Source organism: Onychostoma macrolepis, chromosome 21, assembly GCF_012432095.1.
Source record: "Onychostoma macrolepis isolate SWU-2019 chromosome 21, ASM1243209v1, whole genome shotgun sequence".
In the NCBI taxonomy this organism is placed as follows: Eukaryota; Metazoa; Chordata; class Actinopteri; order Cypriniformes; family Cyprinidae; genus Onychostoma; species Onychostoma macrolepis.
In genome coordinates this window covers 12,898,989-12,922,320 of record NC_081175.1, presented here as the reverse complement: position 1 = coordinate 12,922,320, position 23,332 = coordinate 12,898,989, and the positions used below count along the sequence as shown (strand labels likewise).

Here is a 23,332-nt window from a genome sequence, read left to right as displayed (position 1 = left end):
AACTACAGGAAACGTTTGACCTCTGTAATTGCAAACAAAGGCTACTGTACCAAATATTAACATTGATTTTCTCAGGTGTTCAAATACTTATTTGCAGCTGTATCATACAAATAAATAGTTAAAAAATCATACATTGTGATTTCTGGATTTTTTTTTTTAGATTATGTCTCTCACAGTGGACATGCACCTACGATGACAATTTCAGACCCCTCCATGATTTCTAAGTGGGAGAACTTGCAAAATAGCAGGGTGTTCAAATACTTATTTTCCTCACTGTATATGCTTTGATTAAACAATATACTGTATATATTTTTAGGGTACTTTATTCCTCCAAAATGTAAGCCATTTATATGAAGGGGGAGCAGATGTCTACAATAAACAGTGCCATTGTGAAAAATTATATTCTGTCAGGTCTGTCAGAACTAAATCTATATATAGATATTTAAGGGTTTCATGAATTTAGGAGAAGGGTGTAGGGGATGTTGTGGGTGCTCATTATCATATTCATGTACTGTGGTATTCACATGGTACTTTAAAATACTGCAACAAATACCATGATATTAAAAAGGAAATGATTAACAAAACAATGAGTGTTGTGCAGAGGCTCTATGTGAGAGTGTAAGCATGATATACACATGCACGCGCTAATGCACAGACAAGAGCCATAAATGGTTAATCAGAGTGTGAAATTAAACCAACATGCTGTTCTTTCCCCATGGTCAACTGGAGTGAAACAGAAATCACCTGATGTGGAAGAACAGAACAGAAATCACGTTGACATTCCTGTCTTCCTCTGACACCACAGCAGCAAGCCCTCCTTAACAGAGGTCTCTGTGAGGAACAGGTCAGTACACTATTAAGAAAAATGGTTCTAAACAGTACCAGAAAAGGGCTCTTCAGCTTGTAACAATAGCAGAACCCTTTTTGGTGCTAAATAGAACCCTTTTTATAGGGTTCCATAAAGAACCACGCTTTGAAAATTCTATATAGGACCTTAATGGTCTTTGACCGTGATTTTAACGGTAAAAAACTGTGAAAAGGCTATTGTAAAAACCTGTTAAATGGTTAACGGTAAGTTCCCCTAATATATACGGTGAAAAACTGTAATAGACATTTCAGACAATTTTACGGTGAAATACCGCTTTTGAAAGTGAAAAAGAATGTAAAATTTACAGGGAAAAAAACGTAAATTGACGTTCCCAGAATTCCCTGCATTGCATTTCAAATTTTGTTTGAATTTGATGTTTTTTCTTTGAGATAACTATGTTTCTTCTTAGTTTTTGGAATACATGCTAGCTTGACAATGGTCAATGCAGAAACCAGGTCTATGCAGAAACCAAAATGATAAAGATGGCTCTGAAGACAACAAGATGCTGTGCAGTGCTAAGTTGTGGGAAAAAACAGTATTTGCATTGCCTTCCTTCTGATCCCAACATTAGGAAAGAGTGGAGGAACTTTATTTTTAATGAAGATCCAGACCACGTCAGTAAGAACTCGGTCCTTTGTTTACTTAATTTTATCATGGATTTGTTTACAAGCAAGGCACAATTCGACGTGGGATTTTCAAAAATTCGACATGGGATTTTCAGATGCTGTGCTGCTGACTATATTGGATCTGACAGTAATGTCACAACACACAAGTGTGAGGGCCTAACTCTTTTTATTATGTGATCACTATTACTTTGTCTGTTATTACAGATCGTTTGATTTGTACTGAATATTTATGCATTTCTAACCTAAATCACAGCAGCGTCCATCTGTGAAGGACGTAAACTGTCAAACATGGTGAACGTAATTTCACCAAGTGCAACCATGCCATTCCAAGCAACCAATCAGAATTGAGGGATAAGTTTACATGAAATTTAATCAGTTTTAGCCTTACAGCCAGTGCTTCCACACCCTTGTTATTCAACTATCATTTCCATATGATTTTAGGGATAAAATATGGGTAGGGTTAGGTTTAGGGGTAGGGATAGTCTATGTTTTGGACAATAATGTTGATCCAGGATCAACTAAAAAATGTTGATCCAGGAACATGTCTTGCTTGGCAAAATCATTGCAACCGTCAAACATACACAAGCCAATCATAAGAGTGGGCGTTTACTTCTGAGTCTACAATTGGCCAGGCCTATTCAAATAGAGCGTTCTGAAGAGGGGGGTCAAAAACATGACAGAAAATAGCCTATTACTTCAAATTAGTTTTTTTATGTAAAAATTTTGATAACATTATAAGTGGACCTCAGAGAACAGTACAAAATGAAAAACAGAGGCAGTTCATGACCCCTTTAAGTGAAAGTTAACAGCTGAGAAAGAAAATGCATATAACAGTATATTGGATCGGGATCTAGGGGACGAAGCTGCCTGTTATTCCTGCTGTCTGTCATTCATGTTAATCAAAATCTCTCACATGAGAAACAATTACAGTAATTGTTTCTCAGGGGGACGTAAGGGATTTTCACCATTTACAGGGGGTAGTTGTTGGTGATTTTAATGTCATCTGAATCCAGGATGTCGGTGTTTTTCTCTCACCACTCCCGTAAAAATCCCAGGCCGAATTATCTACTGTTTTTTTGACAAACACCAAGGTCGTGTGGTAATTTAATTGCCATCTGACTCCACATCTCTGAGTCTACGAGGAAAAATCGATTCAGTGTTTAAACCCTTTTTGTGCACTCCCGAACACAGTAAGGTAACGTTGTACTTCGGTGTAATTTGCATACATATTTATTTCTGAAATGCTGGAAAGTATTTAAAAAAACAATACTTCATAACTGCTCCACCACAGCGACTGGGAGCAGAAAGAGAAGAATAGCATGTAAACATTCGAAATGGGTCTTTATTATGGCAGAAGTATGCAATAAAATTTTAAAATGTGTATTATAAACAGATATATATCGCGTATAATTATATAAAACTATAGTGGTCTATTTTCCTATTTTTAAACAGGAGATTTAAATAATCAAATAATAAATAGGATTATATATTATAAAATATGCTTGGAATAATAAGAATTCATTTTACATAAGTATTTTAAAATACATTTTACACAATAATAAGAATCAATTTGTAAATAAAATTCATTTTATTTAAAGCAGACAATCATGTGACTGGCCACAGTGTCCTGTATGGAAAGATGTTTCCCAGCTGACAGTTATCCATTTTCACCTGTACAAGTGAACGCTGCGCATCGGCAGCTAAAGAGGCGCGTTGGAGTGACGTCACTGCCCCTCTTCGACTGAGGAGGAGCTGTCAATCAAGAACTAGTGGACCAATGAGGCTTGAGCCCGCGCTGATTTACATGAAACTCTAACCGCAACATTTGCGAAAGCAAGCGCAGAACGTGGAAACAAGAGCGAAGGGAAAAACAGCATAAGCATACAAAAAAATAAAAATTTGAGCAGAAAATGTCTGAGAGCAGAAAAAAAACAGTGAAATATAACCAAGGAAAACATGATTTTGTGCGCAAGTCAGATCATTTTGCATTAATATTTCAATTTTGTGCAATATGATTTTAAATGTGTTTAAAGTTTTGATTCATGCTTATTATTTTAAAAAATGCGTTATTCATTTTTTGATTTACGCTTATTATTTTTCTACCCGTGACCATTGTTTGCTATTCTAAAAAAATTTGCTTTCGTTTTTAAATCTTGTGCAATATATTTTTACTTGCGCTTTTAAATTTTGTTTTCACGCTTGTTATTTTTTTTATCCGTGACTGCAATACTTTAGGCGGCAATCTGATCCCATAATCTTCTCACTGAAAAGATTTGAATGGTGATCTCTGGAGTCTGCATTTTAAGTGAATGTATTTTTTTCCTTGCAGATGTCCTTCACTCCCCAGCTTATGACACCAACCTATCAAAGATTTTACAGATATCAAAAAAGTTCCCATTTCTCAGCTTCTCTCAAATTAGTCTTTAATTTCACCCTGTAATATGTAACACACGGTACATGAGACTTTACAGCCATATCATCAATACTGTTTTCAAAAGAAAAGGGAAATCTCACCTGAATCACTCGACCTTTTTTATTCACATAAGTGGCCGAACCCAAATCACCTGTTACAAAATGTCACGCAGACATAAAAAAAACTATATGAGAATTGTATAAATTATTTCAGATCTCTAGTGATTAAAATGTTATCAACAAAGGTTATGATCTAAAAGGTTGATTAGAACCAAATACAAGCTGCCGTCTTGATGGCAAAAATCAAACATACCTTTGCAGGAAACATCATCTGTTGTTGGTTCAGTACCACCACTGCACAGAAAATTGTCTGTAACTGCTTCCCTGGCATTTTTCACATCGATTCCTCGTGCTTTTTTTGCATCTTCAACACAAGCATCCCACTAAACATATAGTGCACCAAGAAGTGTTTTTAGCTTGCTGATCACTAAATTTCCATAAGTGATTAAAATAATGTTTTCTAATGAATGACAGAAAGATATTTCAAGTGCTAGTAAATGGTTGTGCAGAAATTCATGATCCATAAAATCAAAGGTAAAGTTTTGTCGCTTTTAGCTGATTTATATGTTAGTGTAAATATAAATATTGACAAAATTTGAGAACATTTTACTTTGAGAACACTATATAGGAGGTCTGACACCTAAAACAAATAGACGGCCTCTATGTAAATAAATCAACATAAATTAAGCTGTTCAAACTACACATAAGATTAGAAATAAGAAAAATCATTACATATTTTCCAAGCTTGATTGTGATGTTTTTTATTGTTTTTGGACTGTTGTCACTATCCATATCAGATATGTTTCATTGCATAAAAGCAGTATGACATGTTTAATATACTTTATGTTTCATACTTTCTGATATGATTGTTATATGCATGCAGCATGTCTGAGAGGGACTTACCATGTCTTCTGCACGTCCCTTCAGTTTCTGACCGTTTCAGAGCTGCATTGGTTTCTTTGGTGCATGGGATGCAGATCGGTCTGTAGAGAAATACACATGATGTTATTTAATTAGTTCAGCTTTTTTTCTTCTTTTTTTCATATTCTTACTAAAGAAACATCACGTTGAAGATCTGTGCTCCTCACCGTAGATTAGAACTGAGATCAACAGGTTTTTCCAGCTGTATAAGAGCTACATCAAATTCATAATATTCCTGTATTCCCAATTCCTGTTTTGCGGTGAGGTCAAAGTCAGGATGAATTACATATTTTTTTTACTTTTACAACTGCAAAAGGAAATGTAAACATCATTAATAAGATTTACCCTGTAACATGTTTTTCTTTGGTCTGAAAATATATCAGGACATACCCAGGCCTTTTTCAAGTTTAACTGTTATCTTATCAGGTGTGTCTCCCTCTTTGAAGCAGTGAGCCGCTGTCAAGATGTAACTTGAGGAAACTAATGACCCCATGCAATTGGAACTTTTTGGAGGATGCTATATGAAGAGCAGAGAAGACTGATGTTCATATAGCTCACGTGGTTCAACTCTTTAGCCATAACATGCATGTTTCTTCTTGTGTGAGAAAATATTTCCTTTAACTTTAGTGAGTTCTATATATAATAAAATGATAAAAAAGGCTATGCTCACAACAATATTAATCTGTGCCAACCACGGAAATGCACGGCGTTTATTTTCCAAGCCTTCCCACACAATCCCACACAATCCTACACTGGTGCTCTCATCTGTGTAAGGAAGCAAATACAACGGGTTAATAATAACAACAACAACAATTAATACTGAATAAATTGTAAAGAATTATTACAAGAGGTCAGGAATTGCAAAACCGATTCATCCAAACAGTGTTATTGCAACTGTGTTTTGTAGAGCATTACAGTCATTTCTTTTTTCTTTTTTTTTGGTCCACAGAAAACATGAACAAAATGAAGGTGAATAATAATTATAGAAATATCACATTTGAGTGAAATATAGATACAGTACCAATCATGTCGTCAAACATCTCCTGAACCTTTGTCAAGTCTTTAAGCTTCCCTCTCTGACACTAAGCCATTTATGTCTTCTTGATTCACGTCATATCCAACTCCAAATACATAAAGATCTGGAAAGGGAGGACAAACTATCAATATGAAATCATTGATAAAAATATGTATATTTTCCTGTCCATGAATATACTGATTGTTAATGAAACACACGTTTAAAAAAATACTAAGAGTTCAAGCAATTTCGTTTAAAATATAATTATGATTATTACATGCTCACCAAGATTCTTCTCTCGCTTTATATCATTTTTAATGACAAAACGTTTGATCTGGTCCACTTTACGTTTGGGATTCCCCCCCATGTTTGCCTGACCTATAAAGTAAGATGAGATCAAGTACAGTGAATAATCGCTTCAAAGTTGATCTCTATTCTAATTTATTTCTAATACTGTGCATGGGTATTTTATCAATTTATTAATTTATTTGTTATGATAAAGAATTTAAACTGATTAAGTGCAAAACTAAATTGTATATAAATACTGATAAGTCAATACCATCACTGAACAATATGATGATGTGTTGGGTCTCACTGAAGGTCGTTGCATTGTTGAGCTCCTCTATTTGCATGCTCTCTAAAATAGTTGAATAGGCTTTGGCGATATTGGTACCTGTTTTATTAACTCTTCCTGTTTTTTCACATCAGAATATTACAGTCAGCAGAGAACATTTTGTTATTGAAACAAGTGACTAAATCTAATCTAAAAATTCAAAATTAGAAAATGAATTGGGATTTAAAAAAAAAAAAAACAGAATATGAGATTTGTTTTATTTTAACTATTAGGTTGGCCAGCAATAAATAAATGTATTCTCCTCAGGTTAGACTTAAATGTACTATAATTATCTAAAAAAAAAAAATCTAATTGTATCCATGTACATAATAAAACTCAAAATGAGATATTCAAACAGAATACTTACTCTCATAAGTAAAATTGTCCATCTCTTTAAAAATATCCAATAGGCTTGGGTTTTGCCCAATTTTTTGCCCCGTTTTGAAGTAATTCATTCTGATTATTGGTGTAACATCTGTAGCAAACATCAGGATCTCGTAGTTTGGGGAGACCGGGTAATAACTAATCTTTTGGGAAAGAGCATTGAGAATTCAAAGCTGTAAGCACACTGTAAAAAAAATTCCATAAAATTTACGGTAAAATACACGGTAGCAACATTTTAGGTTTTACGGTTTTAACTTAAATTTAAAGTTAAATACCATAATTTCATTAACTGATATAAAGTTAATATACCAACCTATTGAAGTACTGAAATCTGTTTTGTACCTTTGAAATGTACTGATAACCACCAAATGCAGCTGGTGATGAGAAAGTCACATGATGAACCAAAGCCCATCACAACACAGCTTTTAAATAATAACATATATAGAAGGTGCACAGTGTCATTCACACAAACATTAAACACCATCATGGTGAGACTCATTAAACTGCAATAAACATTAATTTAACAACATTATATGTAACATACGACCCTAATAAACATAACTGATAAGAAAAAACTAAGAAGAAACCTAGTCATTTCAAAGAAAAAACATCAAATTCAAACAAAATTTGAAATGCAATGCAGGGAATTCTGGGAACGTCAATTTCCCTGTAAATTTTACGTTCTTTTTCCACTTCCAAAAATGGTATTTCACCCTGAAATGTCTATTACATTGTTTGACCGTGTATATTAGGGGAACTTACTGTTAACCATTTAACAGGTTTTTACTGTAGCATTTTCACAGTTTTTTACCGTTAAAATCACAGACATTTTTTACAGTGCAACACCTGTAGTCTGTTATCTGATTAAAATGCTGGATTTCAGTGCAGTTAATGTTTCCATAATGTGAAGGATTTTCACTGAGATGCAGCAAATATGCAGTGGATTGTGGGAGAACCTCCAGAAACTCACTAATGCTAGTATTGGAGGTTTCTGACAATGGTGAGGAGGTTAAAAGTCGAGTTCACTCTTGAGAGCATTCAGTTTATCACAATAGTATTCTTCCTTTTCAAATATTTGTATTTCTATTATTACAGAATCTTTAACATCAAAATGAACAACAATTAAATTACTGCCTTTAGATTTTAGGAAAGAAAATACATCAGTAGCCTGAAAACAATGCTTAAATTAAAGTAAACAGCAACCTCTGAAGATTTGACAATCGACATACCTTGTCTATAAGCATTTTAATAGTGGTTTTTGCATTGTGAAAATCCTTCTCATCTATGCTGCCAGATGCATCCACGGCAAAGTATATCAAGTTTTCGACCCTGATCCATAGTTATTTTCATCCCCGGATTAACTGAGAAAGGAATCACAGTTTTCATGTTTAAATGTGATGTGATTTGTCTTTTTTTCTGAGCATGGCAATTAATAATGAAGATTTTAAAAAGGTGTGTGTGTGTGTGTGTGTGTACAATGGTATATGTGGTTTATAAGGACACAAATGTGTATAATGACATGGGTACTACAACATAAACATGGTTTATGAGGACACTTCCTGTGTCCCCGTAAAACAAAACACTTAAAAACATACAAAACTGTGTTTTATGAAATTCAAAAATTGCCAGTAGTTTCCTGTAAGGGGTAGGTTTAGGTGTAGGGTTGGTGTAGTAGGGCGATAGAAAATACAGTTTGTACAGTATAAAAACCATTACGCATATGGAGAGTCCCCGTAAACCACAAATTCAAGTATATGTGTGTGTGTGTGTGTGTGTGATTAATGCTGTAAGTCTCACAAAGGTACTGTACCTTCTTTTTCATACTGTTGAGAAATCGCTAGATTTGACTTTAGAGAACCGCTGAAAGCTTCTGATGCTTCCTCTGGGGTGTCGTATGTGAAATCAGCTGTACAGTGTTTACAAAACAACAACAACATTATTCAGAAAAGCCACTTATGATTACATTAATCTAATGGCCAACAACATTTTTTTTTTAATTTTTTTTTTTAGAAAACATATTTTTGAGACATATTTTGAAACTTTGATGTAGCTATTAGAAGACTCACCGTAACACTGTGGCTCTGTTCCTGACCACTGGCCACCATCCAGACACACTCGCACTTTAGAACCAATCAAGGTCAATGGACTCTCGCAGCGATACGTGACTTTGTCGTCGATGTTAAATACGCTCCCTGTTCGGCTGCTACCAGGAGGAACACCAGGATCAGGACAGTGATCAGCTGTGAGGCAGTAATAAACAGACAAATGGAAGTGAAGACCCATGGACCTACATTTGAAAATTACATTTCAGTTTAATCAGACTAGTTCATAGAAACTGCTGTTTACATATTTACAAAGTAATAGAGATTACTCACAGTCACGTCCACAAATTGGTGTGCTTCCACTCCACTTCCCATTCGGCTTGCAAACACGGACCGCTGAGCCACGGAACGTATAATCAGAATGACATGAGTACGTGGTTGTGTCATTTACATACTTGGCTTTATATGGAATCACCTCTCCATTCTCAAAAACACGAGGATTGGGACATGTGATCTCTAGAATAAATGTATGAATAAACACATTCTGAAGAAGATTATAGCAAAAATAAATAAATCCAACATTTATTCATGATATAATGACACAAAATAATGCCTTGTTTCTTACTTTTGCACTCTGGGGTTTTTCTGATTTTGGTATTTGAGGTCCAGCGTCCGTACTGACAACGACGTGACTGAACTGATGGGTAATATCCATTCGGACAGACGTATCTTAGCAGACTTCCATGCGAATAGCTGTTAGAAAGAACAAAGATCCCTCCAGTAATGTTTAGATTCCCTTTGGGACACAAGCTGTCTCTTTTGGACATCGAGGATGGAGCACCTGTAGTGGAGACAAATCATTGGAGGAGGCCATGAAAAATATGACAAAAGTAACTTTTGTCAGTTGTTGCTATTTTATTTCCATAGAAAAACATTTGATACAAGCCAAAATCATTTGTCTATTATTTCAGAATGCGTTCATCTTAACAAGCAAAAACACCTACCTGCAATAAGAGGACATACCATTGCAAGCATTAACCATTTCAACCACTGCTTACCATACTGTTTATTCCAAGTTGAGCTGAGATTAAAAAAAAACATTTTTATAGTGAGGTCAGCAGGAGAATTTTATTTACATTCAATGTTCAATGTTTAACCTCAAATCAAATAAAGAAAATCCATTTCCCGGTAAACGCAGCAAAATAATTATTGTTATCAGTAGACCGTTATACAATGGAGATTAAAATTAGAGAACAACTATAAATACTTTTCTCTGAAATATTGTTAATCTTCATTACTCAAAATTTGAGGGAACATTAACTGTAGGTATACCACTGTTCTACTAACATGTTTGACAAAATAACCAAGGCATGTCAACAAAAACCTTTATTTTGTGGAAAACACATTGATCAAAATTAGAGAACAATAACCACTGTAGCATGAAAGAAATTTACAGCTGAAAACTTGGAGAGTTACAGCTGTCAAAAACTAGTAGGAAGTGTAGAGGCTCTTGCTTTGAATGACTTCAGCTCATCTGCACTGCAGGACACCACTAGTTCCTCACAATGTGATCTTGGTCCACTCTCCTTCCAGTCTCTTCCATAGTTTGGTAACTGTGGTGGGTTTCTTAGCCATAACTTTGTTGCCAAGGATTTTCAATCAGGTTTAGATCAGGACTCTGGGCCTGCCATTTCATTATTTCAATTATCTTAGCTTCAAGAAACCGCTTTAACCGTTTTGCAGTGTGATGGGGACATTTTCTTGCATGAAAATTGCAGGCTGACTGGAAGATGCTTGAGGGGAAGAAACCACATGTTTCTGAAGGAGGTTCTGATAAACATTTGCATTCACTCTGCCATGTAGCTGTATAAAAGGCCCAACTCCTGCTGCAGAAAACATCCTCCAAACCATGAGACTTCCTCCTCCACCTTTCACTGACTTTACGCACTTGGGCTTCAGTCTTTCCCCAGTTCGATTTCAAACATAATGTTTCACATCTGACCCCAAAAAAATTAACCTTCCCTCATCATTAAAATGAACTTTGGCCCAGTTCTCCTCTCTCCACACAACACAGCAACTCAGCAAAAGTTAGCGTAGCCATTTGATTCTTTCTGCTGATGAGAGGTTTGGTCACTTCTCTTAAACAGATCCTTACACGGTTTAGCTATCAGCTGGCAAGAGATTCCCCACTGAGAGTCTCTGCATTATCCTGTCCTCTCATGCATTTGTCTTACGTAGACGACCAGCCTTTTGGGGGGACTTGAATGAATTAGTGTCATTGTAAACCTGCAATATTCAAGAAATCACAGATTTGGAATGACCAGTTTCTCTAGCAGTGGCTGAAAGGGTCACCCATAGGAAAATATATATTGCTCAGTGGTTGCTTTTCCTCAGCTCAGGAGATTTAGATGAGACTCTCATGTATCTCTCATTTTAGTATCAACAGCATTTCAGATGTTTCTCCTAAAATTCCTTAGGAGAAATGGAATTAGACACAAATGAGACATGAGAAATATTTGAGAAAAAAAGAGAGTCAAAACTGAGAATGTGGTGGAAGAAACAGAGAATATATCTTTATTGTCTTGCTGCAATCTCTATCAAGACTCCATTTTAAGACTCCAGGAATATTTTATTGCTCACTGGTTGCTCTTTCTAACCACAGGAGACTTAGTTGTGATTCTCACGCATTTCTTATTCTAGTCTCAACAGTGTCTCAGATGTTTCTCCTAAAAATCCTTAGGAGAAATAAAAGACACAACCGAGACATGAGAAAGTTCTGAAAGAAAGGAATCCAAAATGATAATGGGAGAGAAACGTGTGAGAAACATGGGAGATCTCTTTATTTTCTTGCTGTAATCTCTTGCAAGACTCTATTATAAAAATGTTTTATTACTCAGAGGTTGCTTTTTGATTGCAATGGGGCTCTGACAGAGGTTACTCTACGCTCAGGATACTAAGGGGTGATTCTCATTGAGCTATCAGCTTTGGCTTAAGATGTCTTCAGTTTTATTTTAGAAGAAACATTAAACTTTTACTAATACTGTAAATACTACGTCATTTAAATAGCAATAAACATTTCAGAATATCAAGGGTTACTAGTTTAAATTTTTAAGTTTATCTTCAATGTCCAGCATTGTATATACACCACATTTTCCAAACACACTAGAAAGGACTTACAAGTGCAAGATGTTTACTATAAGAGCAATACCTTTTTTAAAGAAATGTTAACACGACCAGTTTTTTTTTTTTTGCTTTGCATTCAGATTTGGTCTTGTACAGCCCATTTTTGCATGCATGTAAATATAGGTTGTGGCTTCTTCTGTTAAATCATTGTGTAATAATAAGACACTGTCTACATTAAACAACTTCAAATATGACAATGCATGTATTGTCTTTGATTGAAATGGTGTGGATAAATGACATTGAAGGTAACCAGAGGGAAGAGTGAGAAGGAGGGGGTTTAGCTCTTTAACATTTCAAATTTTTCTCCTAGACAGAAACGAGGTTACTTTAAGATTGAATTGAGATTTTTGCTTGAGTCTCCTTCTCAGACTTGTCTCCTGAGACAAAAACTCTAACGCTCTCACAATGGTCTCCTTTAAAGCTTTAGAAGAGATTTCAAAAACTTTACACACTTTGCTAAGATTTTTCTCCAAATCTAAAGTCTCTGGTGGTCTCATATTTGTCTCCTCCAATGTTTCAAACAAGATCTCAATAACATCACACTCAGTGCTCATATTTTTCTCCTTAGCTAGAGACTCTGGATCTCTCACATTTGTCTCTTTTAAAGCTTTAGAAGAGATCTCAACATCACACACTGTGCTCAGATTTTTCTCCTACACCAAAGACTCGAGAGCTCTCACATTTGTCTCCTCTATATTTCAGAAGAGATCTCAATAACTTTACAAAGTGTGCACCAAGTCAAATGTCTCAATATGAGCACCAACATTTCTACCATATAATATGTATTAATGATCAAATTAGTCAATTAATAATCAAGACTGAGTCATAAGCCATATATGTGCCTTTCAGCAAAGAAAGCTCCAGGGTTACAACTATTTCCAACAACAAATTAGCCTGTGTGTAAAATAAGTTCAAGTATTTTAAATTTGTGTTAACTGTATGCATTTTGTGTCACAGCAACAAGAAATGTGTTAATTGTATTGCCTATACACAGACGGATGTTGTGCTAACTGTGTTAAGAGTTTAGGAAAATTGTTAAAAGTATTGAAAAAATTGTCATAGCAATCATAAAAAACTATAAATGACAGCTATATCACGTATTTTTCGTTTTCTTGCATTCTTGTTTTTCAAATGTCCTGTTGTAAATAAAGCCTTTACTGCAGCAATTCTGCCCCCACAATAAGCCATTCTATAAAGCTACTCTGAGATGGGTCATTCAATTTTTCTATTGAATTTCTGTAGCAAAATAAACAAAATACATGTAATTACTAAACCCAACAAAACAAAAAATGTAGAGAGGCTTCAAAAGAAACTGAAACAATCTATGATCAATGCAATATACTTGTATATTGTATTGTATAATATTGTATTGTACTCTTGTATAAGGTCAGACCTGACAGCTAAAATAATGCAGTTTCTGTAATTCCATTTGATGTTAGTGTTTTTAATGATATTGTGCTATGATTGACTAAATGTTCCTGTTGGAAGAGAACGTGTTACAGAAGCAGACTCACACAAAGGATTAGATGAATAACAGAAGGATTTTATTAAACTTTGGCCGTGGTACTGCGAGTTCACAAGCAACATGCCCGTGGACACTACAGACTAGCGGTCCGCATGTGTACTGCACGTCGACGCGGATGACGACGCAGAAGTATAAATGAAAACCGACGCACAGCTTACGGCGTAGAGGCTACGGCGTAGGTCCGACGCAGAAGTATAAATTGGGCTTTAGTATTCAGGTGAGGGTGTGCGTTGTGATTGGCTGGCGTGGGAACCTGGCCAATCTGTGACAATGTGTTAGTGTTTTGGAATAATAATTTGATTTTGAGACATGTTTGCAGTGTTTTGGTACATGCAGTGTATTGTGTTAGTGTATTATTGTAATTTGAAAATTAGTGTTGGAGTTTAGTTTGCAATGTGTGATTTTGAGCATGAAATTAACTGTTTTGTCAATTGTGTGCTGTAGGTGTGTTGGTGCGTTAAGAGTTTAGGAAAATTGTTAGAAGTATTGAAAAATTGTCATAGCGATCGTAAAAAACTGTAATACTGTAGGAAAGATCCTTTCTTAGAGTTGAAATGAACTTATACTGAATGTTTGCTGGACGAACAGATTAGTTGATGGCAATTTAATTCTGCTACAGTTACAGCTGGCAGTTGATATAAATAATTGTAATTAATAATAATTAATTGTAATTATTTATATACATTTCCCTTTTGAGCTAATTTGCTACAGAAGTTTTACAAAACCGTATTATCATTTGCATAAAGATTGTCTTTTGACATATGTAACCATCCGTCTTTTGCACAAAGCGCCATAATAAGTAGGAATGTTGTGGGAAGGACAACAAGAATAATACATTTTCCCTTACATATCCAGCCTTTTTGTTCTTAGTTTATGTTGAACTACAAACCCATTATCTTACCAATTAGAACTTTCACATAATCGCTTCTCTCTCTGTCTGTTAGTCTTTTTTTCCCTCTCTCTTTATTGAAACCAAGACTTGAAACAGATGCCATAAAAATAGGTCATGTGTTTATTATCACCAGGAAAGTCAATAACATATATTGTTTGGTTCCAAAGAGGAGTCTTGCCTACATCTATATTCAGTGGTGGAAATGGCCAGAATTCACTGGGGGGACTCTAGCTTGGAAAGGGGGCGGGGCGGGGCGGGGCAGGGCGGAGCATTGGGGTATGGGGGTGGGGGTAATAATGGTAATTTTAGATGACCTTTCGGATGTATTTAATTATAAAACACTTCATAATCTATAATAACATTTATTAACAACATATTTAATATTTTCTCTAAACTTTCTTGTATATTTAGACAAGCACCTGCAATTCTGGCCAAATTAAAGATACGTTGTGTGTGAATTTGCACACATTACGTTGCAAAAACGTTTGCAGTTAGTTTTTAATATTACATTCTTGAGGACTCTATGCTTACATTTTTTTTCAGGAGCACTAGTGCTCCTACTTAAAAAAAAATAAATAAAAAATAGGAACAGACCTTCTGATCAATGACAGGAGGGTCATTCCTGGGATTCGGTAGAATTTCAACTTGGAATATACATGTTTTTCAACTACATGTGATTCAACTTCTAAATACCCCACATCATTAGGCACATACCAAACCTCCAAAAAATATTCATCATATTTTAATATATCATATTTTCCCACCTCAGGCATTTTTTTGTTCTCAACCCCGTAACGGACAAAATGGGATTGGTTTAAAAAGGATTTTACACAGAAATCGTTATAAAACAAACATCTACCTACTGCTCTTGTGTTCCTGATAACAATTTAATGATAACAAATGTAACATTTATCATAATTTTCACATTTTTAGAGGACTGAAGCTAAAAATACACAAATTGTTTGTCTACAGTCTCTTTATTTTTGTAAAAAATATTTTTAATTAAAATTTTTTTAACTAAAACCACAATTTTATTGTTTTAGCCCTTAACATGTCAGATGGTAATCAGTAAGAAATACTTTTGTTCTTAATTGTTTTCCCTATATTTTTCTAAAAATATTAATGTGATAAGGTGTGATAGGATTGAAGACTGTAACACATTTGAAGGGATACATTGCCTTAAATTTAAATTTTTAGTTTTGTTTCTCTCTCATATTGTCCCCTTGTTTCTGGGTCAACATATCTGCATGGCTAACATTGTCTTTCTGCTGCAAATGTGGGCACAATTTCTGATTTATGATGCTTGTCCACGTTTAAGTAGACATATTGCGTAAAAAATTCTATTTAATACAAAAATATGAGTTATCATGATTTTGGAGTATATATATTTACTGAAACCATAACTATTTTATATTTTTTCATTAAAATTATTAATAAATGAAGCAAATAACTAAACCCTGTCACAAGTTTACAACCCTGTAACAATGAGAAATACGTATATTTGTGACGGGGTTGAGTGTGACGGGGTTGTGGCCACTGCTTCTCATGTAGCATAGGAGAGTAGACAATATATGGCAGCAATAAAATAAACACATTGTATATACTTATGAATGAAAATAAAATATTGTAAAAAAATTTCCATCTTAATTTTATATGATGGGGTTGAGTTGTTAAGCTTGACAGTATGAATAAAATGTGAATAAAAAGTATGATACAACTAACCATTTTCTGCACCACCATTAAAGAGACCTGAATGAAGTCACATATGAGTGGAGACTAAATTATTATGGGCGAAGAATGGTTAGTGTGACGGTTAGAATGGTTAGACATAACTTTACAGTCTGTTTTTTATCAAATATTTTTATAAAAATATTTTTTACAAGATAAAATGGATAGAATGGATAAAATATAGAAATCACTTTCATTTCCAAATAAACCTAACCAGTTGGAAATGAAACGCCGTCCCCCCTCGAAATTCACTCCCCGAACTCCGTCCCCCCATTTCCAGCCCTGTCTATATTAGCTTTTACAAAATTATTTTAATTATAAATTTAAAATATAATTTAGCATTTTGCATCAATTTGTTATTCAGCAGGCCTGCGTGACAACAGTACTGAAATATTTTCCCTCCAATTTCATACCACCTGTCATACCTTCAGTGCATTGATAATATGCCATTAATGCATCAATAAATATTCATTCAGTAAGCTGATGTTAATGTGTGAGGCAAGCAGTTTTAAAAAGGAGGGTGAATGTTTTGAAAGAGTAATAAAATTGTTCTCAAATGACCCCATGAGTTTGAGTTGCTCTCTGGACCCAAGATCAAATTATTAACCCTAAAAAATCAGTTTGACTCTTCCCTTAGCAATTCTACTGTTCTATACATCTATATTTTGATGAAAAAAAAAATGCAAAAAGAATTCATGACAGTTGTAATTTAAGTTTTAATATAATACGTTTTTTTGTGATTATTAAATATGTATTGGTGTATGACGGTATGTATGACGGATGATGGTAATCATTTTGTTGTGTGTGCCGGGAAATTGATTTTCTTTATTTGATTTGAGGTTAAACATTGACCACTGAATGTAAACAAAATCCTCCTGCTGACCCCACTATAAAAATGCCCCCCTGTCCATTTGCCTGAGTGTTTTTTTAAATCTCAGCTGAAGACTTGGAATAAACAGTATGGAGTGTAAGCAGCAGTTGAAATGGTTAATGCTTGCAATGATATGTCCTTTTATCGCAGGTAGGTCTTTTTGCTTATGAAAATAAATCCATTCTGAAATATACAGAGAGAAATATTTTGGATAAAATATTATACAGATAAAAATATTTTTTAATCGAAATTAAACAGCAACAACTGACAAAAGTTACTTCTGTCATATTTTTTATGGCCTCCTCCAATGTTTCCACTCCAGGTGCTCTGTCCTCCATGTCCAAAAGAGACATTTCATGCCCCAAAGAGAATCTAGGCATTACTGGAGGGACCTTTGTTCTTTCTAACAGCTATTCGCATGGAAGTCTGCTAAAATACAGCTGTCCGAGTGGATATTACCCATCAGTTCAGTCACGTCTTTGTGAATATGGACGCTGGACCTCAAAGACCAAAATCAGAAAAACCCCAGAGTGCAAAAGTAAGAAACAATATATTATTTTGTTGTAATACATCATGAGTAAATCATAGACTTATTTATTTGTATTATACTCTTTTACAATATGCATTTATTCATACATTTATTCTAGAGATCACATGTCCCAATCCTCGTGTTTTTGAGAATGGAGAGATGATTCCATATAAAGCCAAGTACTATGTAAATGATACAACCACGTACTCATGTCATTCTGATTATACGTTCCGTGGCTCAGCGGTCCGTGTTTGCAAGCCTAATGGGAAGTGGAGTGGAAGCACACCAATTTGTGGACGTGACTGTGAGTAATCTCTATTACTTTGTAAATATGTAAACACAGCAGTTTCTATGAACTAGTCTGATTAAACTGAAATGTAATTTTCAAATGTAGGTCCATGGGTCTTCACTTCCATTTGTCTGTTTATTAATGCCTCACAGCTGATCACTGTCCTGATCCTGGTGTTCCTCCTGGTAGCAGTCGAGCAGGGAACATGTTTAACATAGACGACAAAGTCACGTACCGTTGCGAGAGTCCATTGACCTTGATTGGTTCTAAAGTGCGAGTGTGTCTGGATGGTGGCCAGTGGTCAGGAACAGAGCCACAGTGTTACGGTGAGTCTTCTAATAGCTACATCGAACATGTACATGTGCTTTGTAGTACTTGTTTTTTCAAAATAAAATGTTGACCCTGTGATTTAGCTAATAAAAAGTAGCTTTTGTGGATAATGCACCTATAATGTTGTTGTTTTGTAAATACTGTACAGCTGGTTTCACATACGACACCCCAGAGGAAGCATCAGAAGCTTTCAGCAGTTCTCTAAAGTCAAATCTAGCGGTTTCTCAACAGCATGAAAATGAAGGTACCTTTGTGTAACTTAAAGCATTAATCACACACACACACACACACATCTTTTAAATCTTCAGTAATAGTTACCATGCTCAGAAAAAGAGACAAAATCACATCAGTGCATTTAAACATGAATACCATGTTCCTTCTGTCTTTAGAGCAGCAGGGGAAGAAAATAAGAATGGTTCAAGGTGGAAAACTTGATATTTACATTGCTGTGGATGCATCTGACAGCATAACACAAAAAGGTTTTGAAAATACAACAACCACCATTAAAATGCTTATAAAAAAGGTATGTCGATTGTCAAATATTCAGAGGTTGCTGCAGTGAAGTTGTAAGACCACTTATTTAGGAATTGTTTTAGTCTACTGATGTATAATGCAGTCTTTCCTAAAATCTAAAAACAATAATTTAATTGTTGTTCATTTTGATGTTAAAGGTTCTGTAATAATATAAATACCAATATTTAAAAAGGAAGAATTACCATTATGATACACTGAGATGCTCTCAAGAGTGAGCTTGACTTTTCACCTCCAGAAACCTCCAATACTAGCATTAGTGTGTTTCAGGAGGGTCTCCCACAATCCACTGCATACTTGCTGCATCTCAATGAATATCCTGTTTCACATTATGGAAACATTAACTGCACTGAAATCCAGCATTTTGCTTCTATTTTTGAATTCTCAATGCTCTTTCCCAAAAGATTAGTTATTACCCAGTCTCCCCAAACTATGAGATCCTGATGTTTGCTACAGATGTTGCACAGATAGTCTCTATGAGGAACTTCAAATATGGTGAAAATGCAAGAAACCTTACAAAGGTTTTTGAAGATCTGGACAATTTTACTTTTGACAGTAAGTATTCTGTTTGAATGTCTCACTTTTGAGTTTTATCGTATACATAGGTACAATTTGATTTTTTAGAATTTGAGATTATTATTACACAATAATGTACAATTCATATATAGCACATTTAAGTCTAACTTATGGAAAATACATTTATTCATTGCTATCCAATGTAATAATGAAAATAAAATAAATCTCACATTCTTTTTTAACCCAAATTAATTTAAATTTTAAAAATTATTCAATTTTATTCAGTTGTTTCAATTAAAAAATGTTTCTTATTAACTTGCTGACTGTAATATTCTGATGTGAAAAAACAGAGAGAGGTGAAAAAACAGGTACTAATATCGCCAAAGCCTATTCAACTATTTTAGAGAGCATGCAAATAGAGGAGCTCAACAATGCAACGACCTTCAGTGAGACCCAACACATCATCATATTGTTCAGTGATGGTATTGACTTATCAGTATTTTCATACAATTTAGTATATATATATGTATCAGTACTTAAAATTTATTTTGTGCTTAATCAGTTTAAGTTCTTTATCAGAACAAATAAATTCATATATTGATAAAATAGCCATGCACAGTATTACAATCTAGAATAGAAATCAACTTTGAAGCAAATATTCACTGTAATTTATTTAATCTTTCTTTATAGGTCACGCAAACATGGGGGGGAATCCCAAACCTAAAGTGGATCAGATCAAACACCTTGTCGCTAAAAATGATCCAACGCGAGAGAAGAATCTTGGTAAGCATGAAATTGATTAATCATAATCATATTTTAAATGAAATTGCTAGATTATAAGTATTTCTTAAAAGTGTCTTTCATTCACAAGCAATATCATCAGGGACAGCAAAAAATGCACATAATTGTTTAGAAGTCTTTATTATTGATTTCATATTGATATGAATGTGTCCTCCCTTTCCAGATCTTTATGTATTTGGAGTTGGAGATGACGTGAATCAAGAAGACATAAATGGCTTAGTGTCACAGAGGGACCAAGAAAAATATTTCTTTAAGCTTCAAGACTTGGCAAAGGTTCAGGAGATGTTTGACGACATGATTGGTACTGTATCTATACTTCACACAAAAGTGAAATTTCTGTAATTATTTAATCACCTCATGTTGTTCATGTTTTCTCTGGAACACAAAAAGAGAAAAAGAAATCAATGAGCTTTAAAAAAAAAAGAAAAAAAAAAAAAAAAAGTTTTTTAAATATATGTGGAATGAGATTTTAGGAACATTCTTCAAAATGTTTCTCTTTGCATTCCATAAAAGAGAGAAAGTCATACAGGTTTGGAACTACATGAAGGTGAATAAACGTTGGCAGAATTTACATGTCAAGAAAAAAATAACTATTGCTTTAAGCACTGAATTAAGGAACCTCATGTGTGTAATGAGTGATTATTCTCATGTACCTGCTTCCTTACACAGATGAGAGCACCAGTGTAGGATTGTGTGGGATTGTGTGGGAAGGCTTGGAAAATAAACGCCGTGCAGCATTTCCCTGGTTGGCACAGATTACTGGGGTGAGCATAACATTACTATAGTTATTCTCCCACAAGAAGAAGAGACATGCATGCTATGGCTAAAGAGTTGAACCATGTCAGCCATATGAACATAAATCTTCTCTGCACTTCATGTAGGGTACTTTAAATTGCATGGGGTCATTAGTTTCCTCAAGTTACATCTTGACAGCGGCTCACTGCTTCAAAGAGGGAACCCCACCTAGTACGATAACAGTGAAACTGGAAAAAGGCCTGGGTATGTCCTGATATATTTTCAGACTGAAGAAAAACATGTTACAGGGTAAATCTTATTAATGATGTTAATATTTTCTTTTACAGTTGTAAAAGTGAAAAATTACATAAATCATCCTAACTATAACCTCACCGCAAAACAGGAAATGGGAATAAAGGAATATTATGAATTTGATGTAGCTCTTATACAGCTGGAAGAAGCTGTTAAGATGAATTTTAATCTACGGTAAGCAGCACAGATCTTCAACATGTGATGTTACTTTATTAAAAATATGAAAAGCTGAACTAATTAAATAACATCATGTGTATTTCTCTACAGACCGATCTGTATCCCATGCACCAAAGAAACCAATGCAGCTCTGAAACTTTCAGAAACTGAAGGGACGTGCAGAAGACATGGTAAGTCCCTGTCAGACATGCTGCATGCACATAAGAACCATGTCAGAAATATGAAACATAAATTATATTACACATGCAATATTGCTTTTATGCAATGAAACATATTAAACATAAAATATCATAGATTTTTCTCCATGCATTTGTTACAGAGGAAATACTAATGAGCAACGAGCTTGTGGAAGCTGCTTTCGCATCTGAGATGGAGACTGACAATAGTCCAAAAATAATAAAAAACATCACATTCAAGCTTGGAAAATATGTAATGATTTTTCTTATTTCTAATCTAATGTGTAGTTTGAACATCTTAATTTGTGTTTATTTATGCAGAGGCTTTTTATTCATTTGAGATGTCAGACCTCATAGCATTTTAAAGTAAAATATTCTCAAATTGTCAAGATTTAGAATTACAGCATATAAACCAACTAAAAGCAACAGCACTTTAACTTTGATTTCATGGGGCCTTTAAAGTGTCATTAATTAACGCAATCATTCCTGTACTACCATTATCTAGCACTTGGGTTTCATTTAGGCATTTAGCATTAAATATGTTAAAAACATCAGTAGACATATTATTTTAATCTCTAATGAATTTTATTTTTTTTTAAAAACATGTTTCAGTCATTATCAACAAATTAAGTCTTGGTGTACTTTTTCTTTAGAGGGATACTTGTGTTGAAGATGCAAAACAAGCACAAGGAATCGATGTGAAAAATGCCAGGGAAGCAGTTACAGACAATTTTCTGTGCAGTGGTGGTACTGAACCAACAACAGATGATGTTGCCTGCAAAGGTATGTTTGATTTTTGCCATCAAGACGGCAGCTTGTATTTTGTTCTAATCTTCTGTTTAGGGCATACATTTTATTGATAATATTTTAATAATCAGATATCTAAAATTAATTCATACAATTCTCATATAGTTTATTGTGTCTGCATGGTATTTTATAACAGGAGATTCAGGTGGGGCCTCTTATGTGAATAAAAAAGGTCGAGTGATTCAGGTGAGATTTCTGTTTCTTTTTGAAAACAGTATTGATGATATGGCTGTAAAGTCTCATGTACCGTGTGTTACATATTACAGGGTAAAATTAAAGACTAATTTGAGAGAAGCTGAAAAACTTTTTTTGATATCTGTAAAATCTTTGATAGGTTGGTGTCATAAGCTGGGGAGTGAAGGACATCTGCAAGAATAAAAGGAGATTCACTTCGGATGCAAACTCCAGAGATTACCATTCAAATCTTTTCAGTGAGAAGATACGCTTATTCCTTAAAGAACACCTAGAAAATGACCGTATAGGTCACCCTCTTACATTCTTGTGAATGTTTTAGCAGACTGAAACTGTGTGAGTGCAAGCTGAGAAAACACTGTTTTGTTTTCTGATTAATATATTCAATTTTAAGCCAAAAAGCTGGTCTTTGTTAAAAAAAAAATTAATACAGTTTATCATCAATTTATTATCATTTAATGTTATGTCTTTGTTGGGGGACAGTCTGTATATCCAACCACTGGCAGGCAGAGGAGTTTCATTATTGTTGCAATTTCACAACTTATTTCCATCTATCTTGAGAATGATAATAACAAGTAATAAAAACATAACAGTATGTCCAGTGGTGTAGTCCAGTTTTTTGTAGTGAGTATACTGTGATTTTTCCTTCACAGCCTCATACTCACCCGTCCCAGAGCAGCCCCTCATAAACAACACCACACTCACTAAACAGGGCTTTACGCTTACTATTATTTTTTAGGAGCACTTGTGCTGATAATTTAAATTAAAAATTAGGAGCACAGTAAAAAAATTCAGGA

The 23,332-nt window shown here is 34.5% G+C and overlaps 1 protein-coding gene and 1 pseudogene across 1 annotated transcript; one reads left to right on the top strand and one right to left on the bottom strand.

Annotated features, from left to right (window-relative positions):
- Positions 1 to 887: 887 nt before the first annotated feature.
- Positions 888 to 10,576, bottom strand: LOC131528340 (complement factor B-like; annotated as a pseudogene).
- Positions 10,577 to 17,171: 6,595 nt separating this feature from the next.
- LOC131528199 (complement factor B-like) lies at positions 17,172 to 23,132 on the top strand. Its single transcript, XM_058757202.1, has 18 exons — positions 17,172 to 17,290; positions 17,463 to 17,678; positions 17,788 to 17,973; positions 18,111 to 18,284; positions 18,437 to 18,532; positions 18,678 to 18,811; positions 19,224 to 19,374; positions 19,686 to 19,817; positions 20,026 to 20,118; positions 20,300 to 20,437; positions 20,806 to 20,900; positions 21,018 to 21,135; positions 21,219 to 21,357; positions 21,451 to 21,530; positions 21,680 to 21,789; positions 22,190 to 22,319; positions 22,480 to 22,529; positions 22,678 to 23,132. The coding sequence occupies exons 1-18, from the start codon at positions 17,230 to 17,232 to the stop codon at positions 22,846 to 22,848; spliced, it is 2,274 nt and encodes a 757-aa protein (XP_058613185.1). The 5' UTR covers positions 17,172 to 17,229; the 3' UTR covers positions 22,849 to 23,132.
- The last annotated feature ends 200 nt before the right edge of the window (positions 23,133 to 23,332 follow it).

Bases quoted from the DNA above. Each gene is read 5' to 3' on its own strand.
- LOC131528199 (XM_058757202.1), top strand. From the start codon at position 17,230: ATGGAGTGTAAGCAGCAGTTGAAATGGTTAATGCTTGCAATGATATGT. The intron at 18,812-19,223 runs GTATGTCGATTG...CTTTCCCAAAAG, and splicing joins TTAAAATGCTTATAAAAAAG to ATTAGTTATTACCCAGTCTC. The intron at 22,530-22,677 runs GTGAGATTTCTG...AATCTTTGATAG, and splicing joins AAAAAGGTCGAGTGATTCAG to GTTGGTGTCATAAGCTGGGG.